Source organism: Acanthochromis polyacanthus, chromosome 14, assembly GCF_021347895.1.
Source record: "Acanthochromis polyacanthus isolate Apoly-LR-REF ecotype Palm Island chromosome 14, KAUST_Apoly_ChrSc, whole genome shotgun sequence".
Lineage (NCBI taxonomy): Eukaryota > Metazoa > Chordata > Actinopteri > Pomacentridae > Acanthochromis > Acanthochromis polyacanthus.
This window is the reverse complement of record NC_067126.1, coordinates 20,366,536-20,376,953: the sequence shown is the minus strand read 5'-3', so window position 1 is coordinate 20,376,953 and position 10,418 is coordinate 20,366,536. Positions and strand designations below refer to the sequence as shown.

The window sequence follows — 10,418 nt, the reverse complement described above, 5'->3', positions numbered from 1 at the left end:
GTATTTTCAACATAGTCAAGTATTTGTTTTTGGTGGCTCATAATCGAAAATACTTCACTGTTCAGCTCACAAATAATGCAATCATTAGGAGGTGATGCAATCATTTGACATTTAGCGCATACTGTGGAGCGGTGTACTCACTTCTGTTGTATACTGTAACTCAAATCAGTCTATCTCATACATAGGATAGCTCTCCATAATGCTGTCACCTCGTATCTTACACAATTGAAAAGAAAAAAACAAGGACAGAAATTATGACATCAATCAATTAGCAACCACCAAGTCACGGGAAAAAGTAGGGCAGAGAGTTCTCTACTCCCATATCACATGCTGCGGGGAATTTCAGAATATTGTGATAATCCTCTGTGAGTGACTAAAAGTGACCCTTTCACATTGCACGTAATGAATAATTGCTATAAAACTATGGATTAGTGCAGCTTTAAGATATCATTACTTTGTGCTGTTAATTAGCCAGACTCTCCTGCAGCTCACAGTGAAGTCTTAATGAGACAATTACACAGGCAATTACAAATTTATTGTTTCAAAAAGCTCCATGCCTATGGAGCCTCCCAAGTAATATGTACGTCACTGCCACACAAATCCAAGCTGCATGGTGTAGTATCAAACATCAGGATCCAGGAGTTCAGTAGTTAAGTGCCACATATAGTAGCACAATCCATCATGCCAGCTGGCGTCCCGTGTTTTTGAGACTGTGGCAGGACTGGGTCCCGTGGAAAAACTTGCACTCCTTCATAGCTCAAATGACACCTGGAACATTGGGACCAGCCGACCTACATTTGAATCGCACGGGGAGGGAGAGTGCAAATGGAATTGAAGTGGTCGGTTTAACTCACTCTCTAAGCCCATATTTGCAGATGTTTGTCGGAAGAAATTCTTGTCAAGGTTATTTGGAAGATTGACATCCCTCTTTTTTTATAACCTGCACTAAAATGCAACAATTGCACATTTCATGAGCAGCTATGAGGTTTGGCTTGGTGCACTTTGTCGACAAAAGCAATTTAGAACTGCTGTGCACAGTGAGTTATTGAGAATAAACCCTCCACAAAAACAGTGCTTTGTGCTCTGTTGCATGTGTGCAATCATCAGACAGTTAAGGTCACACAAGAGCTGACCTTATTTACCATATTGATGCAAATTATGCTCATTGTGGTGTTAATGCTCCCCAATAGATACGAGAAAAAATAATGTGTTTCTTCTTTGGGTACATAATTTTAGAACATTATCTTTAATGAAATACTACTAAAAGCCTAAAAGCTTATTTATGAGACTGATTAGAGTGCACACGTTATTAGAGGATGCAGACATACATGGTGCTTGATTCAGTCATAAAAATTCATGTTGCGTTAAATTAGAAGACAAACCAAGAACGTGCATTCTACGTGAGGCAGTTTTTAAAGTGAAGAATAAGCCTCCGCTGTTTGAATAAAGCACTTAATACAGTGCAGACCTCAAAGCTGACGTCTTGATCCACTGCTGTGAAGCCTAAATCCCTGGGGTGGGAAAAATAATCAATACAGCACAGTTCAGAGTGACATGAGCAAGGTGTGGAGGTGGGCTGTAGTACAGAATCAATCCAAACCTCTATTAGTCTAATTATGACTTTGTTGTTCTTGGACTTAAAGCACTTGATTGGATTTGATTAGGTGAAGCAATGCTTTTTAAAAAAAAGGGAAAATAGAGGAAGAATAGGAAAGAGCGAAACCATATCTTAGCTTAAGCCATCCCACCATGGGTGCAGATTTCAAGAGATGCAAAGGACACGCCCCCCTCAATATTTAGAACCTATGCATTTGTACCCCGAAATAAAAACATGAAAAAAGCAAAGGACTCCGTTGTAATAAAGGCTATAATACGCTTCAGTTTAGTTTTTCTTTTCTTTCATAAAGACGTTTCCACCATAAACCGATACAGAAAAAGCAAAATCTAGTGCGTAATAAATCCAACACAATGGAAAGAAAAGAAGCGCTTGATGGTCAACATTTCCTGGGGGAGGATGCTTAGCCCAGTACCAAATGTGTACCCCCTCCATGAAGGAAATCCACTCCCACGAGCTGTCAGCCACCTTAAAAGTTATTACTAATTGCATTGATAGCTGTTTGTCTCTGAGAACAATTTTCAGCCTCAGTGTTCCTGTTTATTTGTCTAATTTGCTTAGAGGAGAGAAGGGAGGAGGACTGACAGACACACAGTGAGGCGGGGGGATACGGGGGGATACTGGAGGACGAGGAGAGCTGCCAACGGAACAGCAGTCCAATCCACGCGCAGCCGGGACTCCTTCTGGCGCCAGGCGCGCGGTTCGGAGAGGCAGGCGCCTGATGAGCCGGGGCTGTGCGACTCCTGGAGAGACCTTGCTGGGACACCAACACCTCCTCCGCCTACTCCCCCACCTCCACCAGGCTCATCAACAAGTGTGACCGCTTCAGGAGAGGACAGAAACCCAGACACGTTTGGAGATGTGAAGCATTTCTTTCGGAGATGTAACTTCGTTGCGCGCTGCTGAGGAACTTTATGCTGCGCTTATTCATCCCTTCACGGAGATGTGGACGTGCTGAAGTTTTTTCTTTAAAGAAAATACCCCTTTTGCCTTGCTTTTTAGAGACCTTTACGCTTCTTCCGACCACGATGCAGACGTGATAACTCCTGCCTCCCCATCACCTCCTTTTCCGCTGAGACTGAGTATAAAAAAGTGTCTTTCAGGATCAAACTCTCTCCCGGTAAGAAGTCCACCTCTCTTAAGTTCGACTGTTTACTCATGTTTATTCGCTTCTGCTGATGCAATATTGCATCCACAGAACCACGTGTTAATTTGATTAAAATCCGCAATATTACCAAACACTCCCTTGCTGCCTACTCCACAATTACGCATCATTAGCCTTATTAAATTTAAATCTTTGCTGAAGGTTTTCTTGCCGCTCTGGGCATCTAATATACTTATTAAAGATGCATAAATGTTTACCTCTCTAATTTTTCTGTCCTGCTGTAATCCGTTTTGGCTCCTTTTATGTTTCCTTGGGAAAAAAAAGGCAATTTGCCACCTAATTGCACTTTAAGAGGCTGCTGCAGAAATAACCCACACCTCAACCCCGTGCATGCGTAAACACTATTATTTTACTCCAAGATACTGCGGTGTCATAACACAACCGCAGGATGTTTAACTGCACTTGTGTATGTCAGAGCCACATCTTGTCCACACCTCCTGCTGCGTACAGACTGATGAGAACGTGAGGGGCCTTTTTAAGGCTGCTGTGTGTGAGAGAGAGATGGTGTGCGTGGCCTTAAGCTATATGAAGTTCTCGCCAAAGAAGGAGAAAAGACAAGAAAAAAATGAAAAAGAGACACCGGCTCCACGGGGCGGGTGACCTCGAACGCAGCAAGGGGGTTCATTGTGTGAACAGTTTAGCCCACCAGAGGGTGCGCAGTCCTGAAGTGATGATCCTCTAGCAGGACAGATGGAGTAATTTTAGAGTCCCCGGCTATTCTTATCATGTGTCTGTGAATGAGAGACAGCAGTCCTTGAAATGAGGGAGCTGTGGAAAAAAAGAGCTTTTCAGCTTATCCTCGTTGTGTGAGATGAGCTCTTTTTACAGTTTGTTCTTCTTTGGTTAGCTAATTAATATTGATATGTGCAGGGCTCTAAGATCAGAGAATAATTCCATGTAGCATTTATAGGAGACAATGGAGGAACCAAATTACGTTTTTCCTAATTGAATGAGAAATGCGCGCGATGACCCATGAGTGTGCCTGCTGGTTTATGAGATTTACTGAAGTGAAATGGATTTTTCTCAATAATCACATTAGACGTTTTGTAAACATTGCAGGAATAGCATTTACTCCAAGGCAACTGTCCGTGCACTTAGAAGAAGAGGGTTGCGGAGGGTTGCGGAGGGGTGCGTGTCTTCATATCTCCATTGTGAATACATGTGCACTTATACATTGAATAACATTGTTTTCTTTGCTTTTTTTCCAGTGCACTACATGGCATATTGATTCCGGTGTTGGGCTTGGTCTGCTCCTAGCTCTCTGATTCTTTCACCGTCCTCACAATAAACCTGAAATTACAGGTTGAAGCTGGAATATGTTCAATGAGCAGCTCAAATTTTTGGATGAGCTCCTTTGAAATGTGTTTCAAAAGATTATATGAAACTCTTTCAAATCTAATTTAAAGGATTATCTTGAGACAAGCCCACACGTATCTGTGAATAAACTGATAATTTTTAGCGCTAATGCAGCAGTGATCATCCCCAGTCAATGCCCAGAAACAGGTGGAACTATGATTGCCTTTGCCTGACAGGACTTGTGGGAGGTCACTGCTGAATATGCAGGACGTGGCAGGGCCTGCTATGCCCAGGAAATCACTGCTTTTCAATGGCTTTGCCCTATTATGGGGCTTGCTCTTTGGGATATTCCTTGTGAATGTACCAGTGATGGCTTGCCCCACAACTTGTCACTGCATAGAAAAAAATGGCTTGACGGTGGTCCAGTGTATGTCTCGCAACTTGGAGAAGATTCCATCCGATCTTCCAAGAGATACCGTTATCCTGCTTTTGGCGTCCAATCACATCACCCACATCCCCAACCATGCCTTCAAAGAGCTGCACTACCTTCAGGAGCTGGACCTGTCCAACAATGACATTGAGACTGTGGACGTTGGGGCATTTCAAGGAGTATCTGACAGCCTCCTTGTGCTGGATTTATCAAACAATCACATCCAAAGTGTCCCTAAAGAGGCATTTGCCCGTCTACGGGCAAAAATCAGCCTCTCAAACAACCCGTGGCACTGTGAGTGCATGCTGCAGGAGGTCCTGAGGGAGCTGCGGCTCGACCCCGAGACAGTAAACGAGGTGATCTGCCACACAGCGGTGCAGGAGGAATATGCAGGCAAACCGGTAATCCAGGTGCTGGACTCAGGGATCAACTTCTGCAACTTTCACCACAAGACCACTGATGTAGCCATGTTTGTCACTATGTTCGGGTGGTTCACGATGGTGATTGCGTATGTCATCTACTATGTGAGACACAATCAGGAGGATGCCAGGAGGCACCTGGAGTACCTCAAGTCACTGCCCAGCAGCTCTCAGATTAGCAAGGACTTTGACACCATCAGCACGGTTCTCTAACCGGCTGGTACGACTCAGGAGGTGTGGTGTGTGTGTGTGTGTGTGTGTGTGTGTGTGTGTGTGTGTGTGTGTGTGTGTGCGCGCGCGTGTAAATTTGAATAAATGTGTGGTTATGTAAAAAAAGACTTAAAAGCTGTTTAAACACATAATCACTTTGATTTGCAAACACATCTGATCTTTACTCTGTCCCATAGATTTTGTCGTTTGTATGATTCCTTTTCATTTATTTTGGTTTTATTAAACATAAGCCACCCCCAGACGGGGCAACAACAGTGATAGCACAAAATAAGCAAAGTATAGCCAAAAACTCACATTTTCAAATGAGATGATGGATTTGGACTGGAGAGATAAATGTTCCCACTCTGGTGTTGATCCACAATGAGACTGAATTTGGACTGAGATGAATGAGGGCGACAACGGTGTCTCCCAGTTACTTTGTATTGACGGATTTATGTACTTTGTGTCACTTTGTCAAGGTGGAGGCTTTATTATGAAACGTCTAACAAATGAACTAGGTCAAGATGTTAACGTTCAGTTGGTGTAACACTTCAGTGCAAGCACTGCCACCAATTAACCTTACAAATTACACTGTTGATCCAGGAAACAATGTTACTCTAAGAGGACAACAAGTGCCATTTTTCTGCTCTCTTGAGGTCTTCGTAGAGTATCATTCTTCTGCCCTCCTGTCATCACTATCTGTAATGTAAAATTCACCATATAGGCTAATGTAACAAAATGTCCATTGTTCAAATTACTAAGTCATCTTAGAACTGGAGTTTCATCGGGTAACTACTATTTGCCATTCTTTTAGCGCATTTGGAGTTAACATTGCAGGTAACGCTGCAATGATAATGGAAAGTCTGAAAAGACAGATTACGGTGAAGCTCCTGTAAATTTTGTGCCACTTCACACCTACCCCATGTTCCTATAGTGGAAAGTTGCCTATTGAAACTCCATTGAAGCTCATGTTTCTCCTCCTACAAAAAAATATCCTGCTATATGTTTTACTATTCTCATTTGTGTCTCTGCTTTGTAGTTAAGGTAGTGCACAGTGGGTTTGTCATTTGCTCATTTCTGCTGGAAAGAGGTTAATGAGTACAGTGAGAAAGAACCATAAGGTTCAGCTGGAATTATGCTTCTGTCTTTACAAATCTATTCAGAGAGGAGTGTAATGGGTAACAACTGATGGCAGAGGCTCTCAGAGGGCCTGATGTAGACACCTATCCAATCTTAGCAGCGGTGTCTTGTGGATCTACATGTCAAGCAAGTTGATTTGGCAAATCAACCCCTGTCAGGGGGCAGGTTTGAAATGGAGATGAACACAAATAACATTACCCTGTGCTTGTTTGCCTACATGCAGCCATAATTCCTGCTTCAACATGCGGGTAATAAAAACTAAATTACTAAGCTCACAACAGGCTGAAAAGCGTGGAGTCGAGTGATTAACTCTCCATGGGTTTGTCTCTGACCCCTTGTGCATTATCCAACCTCCTCATTCAAGGTTACACCATTATGTGATGATCTGCCACAGTAACACTGCCCTGGATAGAAGGAATCAATTAACAACTGCAGGCTGAATAATTTAATACATATAGCAACATATATGGCAACAATATTGCTGAAAAAAAAAACTGTTCTTTGTTCATTTTTATGTAAAAATATTGCACCAGTGTGTGATCCACTCCACCACAGACAGAGCTTTTGTTCACCTAAATATTTCCTTAATGGATCTAACTACAGCACAGTTAAAACAAAAAGCCATCATAAAGGAGTTTAATATAGAAAATAGAAATTAATGCATATTATGATTTCAATTTTTGGAGTATAACTTTCTGATATTTTAAGATATGAATGTATTTATGTTAAATGTTGCCATCCAGAAATAAACACCACATAATTTCTCTTATCTTTTGGCCACAGCAGCAAACCACAAGCAGCTCAATTAGCATGCCATAGGCATTACTTCTATTGATTTGAGTGTAGCGTAACACTGTTTGGACGCAAATGAAATGTGATTTTTTTTTCTCATGGGTAACTTTGTTGGTCAGGAGTTGATTGTGTCCAAGTGCCTACTCTGGGATTTCTACACCATCGCACTGTTGGACAGCTGAGTGTCAGGTCTAGTCCCTGTCGATCCTCCCTACCGCAGAAACACGTTTCTGAAATGTTACAAGCTTCTCCGTGATTGACAACCTACTGTACCTGTCCTCATGTAAGTGACTCCAACTTATGTAGTAGCTCAAACAGGTTAAAATAAACACAAATAATTATTTGCAACAAATACTTGACTTGTTTTTAATTTTGCATATTATATTTGCATTTGACAGAATATTCTTTTTTTTGTACTACTGTAAATATCTTTGTTACAGAAGTGTCTGTCTGTGAAGTTTTGACCTGTCAATTGTTGTATCACCAGTATGTATACAAGTTTTACATTTTCTGTGAAGGAACATGCCTTCTGTGTTGTTATTTTGTAAAATATGTCTTTGGCTAAAAGCCTATCAGAGTGTTTTGATGTCTTTGGGAACATTTGTATCTGGTCGATTTATTTTCTGGATCTATGGAAGTCCATGAGTTGTGTATTTCTGTGATGGAAATGAAAGGGCTCCAATAAGTTTGTCGGGGAGAATCATATAAATTTTCTGTCTGTTTCAGCAATTACTGTGTGTTTGTTTTGTTTGGGGTTTAACGGGCACCTTACCAGCATTTCAAAATAAAAATTCTTTTCCAACACAGTTCAGTGGTGAATTTTGTCTTTGTTTTTGGGTTCGCACTTTGCCCCCCCACGTGTAGACGTGTGCACAATGAAATGCACTAATTTGTGTTTTTTTGCTCCACAGATTTTGTGGGCCTCAGAAGCAGTTCCTCCCTCATGCCATTGACGTGATCAGGGAGCTTGCAACCAATCACGACACAGCTGTGGTTATTCAAAATCCTGAGGACCTGCACTTCTGAGGCTCTTAGCCGTTTCTTGCCACCTGTTTACACCCAAAGTGGTGCTTGGAGAGCTATTATGTTCGTAATTCGTGCATAGCTCTCTTGAAATGATACAAAGGTAAAGTCAGGACTAGTAAGAGTTGTTACATTCAAATTATCCATTGGAGTGTTGCCACTTCCCAAAGTGTCTAAAGACAGCTTTCATTGGTCTAACACTAAACTGGAAAAGCACTCAGAGAACGCATTACTCCCCCAAAGCTGTTCATTCCCCATATGACATTGTCAGAAATGCATTTATTTTTTTGGAATATAGCATCTGCTAAGAGGCTCCAGCCCCCCGCGACCCTAGTGAGGATGAAGCGGTGTATAGAGAATGGATGGATGGATGGACAGCATCTGTTAATTAGTTATTGATAATCACAAATCACTGGCGTATTGTTCACTTGTCATAGTTACAGTGACGCCATGCTGCTATCTCAAAACGATACAGAAATCTTTTAGAAATTCATGAATCCAGACTATAAGCGGCATCACTGCCAAAATCTAATCACTTGGTCTGTGTCTTTTCTGACCTTCCCTGAAAATTTTTACCAAATCCGAGCAGTATTGCCAGAGTAATAAGTCTAAGACTCTCCTGTGTTGTACTAATTTAGTGTCCATGGGTTCAACATACGACAAAAGTGCAGAAAAAAGGAGAGACATTCTTTCATCTTTGTTTTTATTCCTTGAACAGAAAAAGGAACATCAAAGAGACACACGGAATTGCATTTGCTGTGGTGATTCATCAGCTGTCAAGGATTTCGATTCATTTCTTTGTGGAGACGTGGTTTTGTGATGGAACAGAGCAAGCTGATATTACCATGATAAATAATAGATTTTTAATCTTCCACAAAGTTTCACCTCACAGTGCGATGTGTCCAGAGAAGCCTATTGTCTTGTGAGTAAGGCATTTGGCTTATCCAGCTGTTAGTTTGAGTACGCAGTGTGGAGATCGATAAAAGGCTCATTACAGAGAGTAACTTGTGCCAGCTCCATCAGTTTTAAAGGCTATAGTCTCTAAAGTTCTGTGACACACTGTAACATTTATTTGAAACTGTGTTTCCCATTGTTTATTACTGCACCATTTTTTTCCTTAATATTGGTTTTAAGCCTAATTTTGTCTTTTGCCAACTGTTTTTAGTGTCTGCTAATGACGCTAATGATTTGGGGATGCAAATGCTGGCAGTGAGTTTAATCTGACTGGGCTGAGTGAGCGCTCTGTCTGGGCCAGAAATACAGAGGCAGCTTTAAAAGCAGTGACTCGACAAAAGTGACCATCCATTTAGTCTTCTAATGATGTTATCTGCAGAGCTGTATTCTGTCATCTTCATTTATTTTGACTCGATGTGCTGGAAATGCAGAGATGGAACTTTTACCATGTATCCAACAATTTATCCATCTTCCTCTACTTATCAAGTGGCAGGTTGTGGCCACAGGAGTCCAAGCGTACTGTAATATCTGACATTTCCGTCGTTGGCACACTCCCCAGTTCCTGTTTGAGCCAGCTTTGTCACACTATTCTATAGATTTGCCCTCGTTTCAGTATCCACATGGTTATCATGGTCTGATTAAGAGTGAGGAAAGAGTGTGGTTCTGAAAAATACACACTGACATATGACTTTAGACCAATCAAACCAGATTTTTTAAATACTATTTTCTGCTATTTTTTTGTAATTGCCACCGAGTTTCATAGTACTTTCTCAGTCAAAAGAGATTTCCAAAAAACAGTGCAAACATATTGTTCACCGGATCATTATCTTATTGTACAGCCTCACAGTTTACTGTTCACTCTCTTTACACTGTCAGAGCTACTTACTGCAAATGAAAACCAAACATTTTACTGCTGCTGCTTCACATTATGGGCATTCAAGTGGGGAAACAAAGTGTGGCTTTCATCTGTGGAAAAACAAACAAACACGAGGACACGTTGTAGCCTTAGGGAGTGTCATTGTCATCACAGGGACAGCTTAGATGATCTGTAGCCCACGTTTTATGGGTCTGAATTAAAATGCTGGCATTTCTTTAAATTATTATATTGCTACATAATTCCTCAGTGAAAGTAGTGTAGCAAATGGAGGTGTTGTCAAACTTAAATAAATATTAAGAACAGTAATTACCTCCAATCCATAGATGACTGACATCAGATAATCCATTTTATTATGTGATTTTTCCTACGTGGGACCTTTTGCGTTTCTGTCTGCTCGAAGCGACCTCAGAGCAGTTGTGCGCTGTAGTCTTCAGACCCAGTCAGATGTCAGGAACAGCACTGGTATTTTTTTGTGCTGTCTTTTAGCCCATCCTTAA

At 41.4% G+C, this 10,418-nt stretch overlaps 1 protein-coding gene across 1 annotated transcript; it reads left to right on the top strand.

The window, feature by feature from the left end:
* Positions 1-989: 989 nt before the first annotated feature.
* On the top strand, positions 990-7,873 carry lrrc3 (leucine rich repeat containing 3). The gene is made up of 2 exons (XM_022191845.2): positions 990-2,735; positions 3,989-7,873. The coding sequence occupies exon 2, from the start codon at positions 4,338-4,340 to the stop codon at positions 5,136-5,138; it is 801 nt and encodes a 266-aa protein (XP_022047537.1). The 5' UTR covers positions 990-2,735; positions 3,989-4,337; the 3' UTR covers positions 5,139-7,873.
* Positions 7,874-10,418: the final 2,545 nt, after the last annotated feature.

Excerpts from the sequence above, each read along its gene's own strand:
- lrrc3 (XM_022191845.2), top strand. The coding sequence starts at position 4,338 with ATGCAGGACGTGGCAGGGCCTGCTATGCCCAGGAAATCACTGCTTTTC.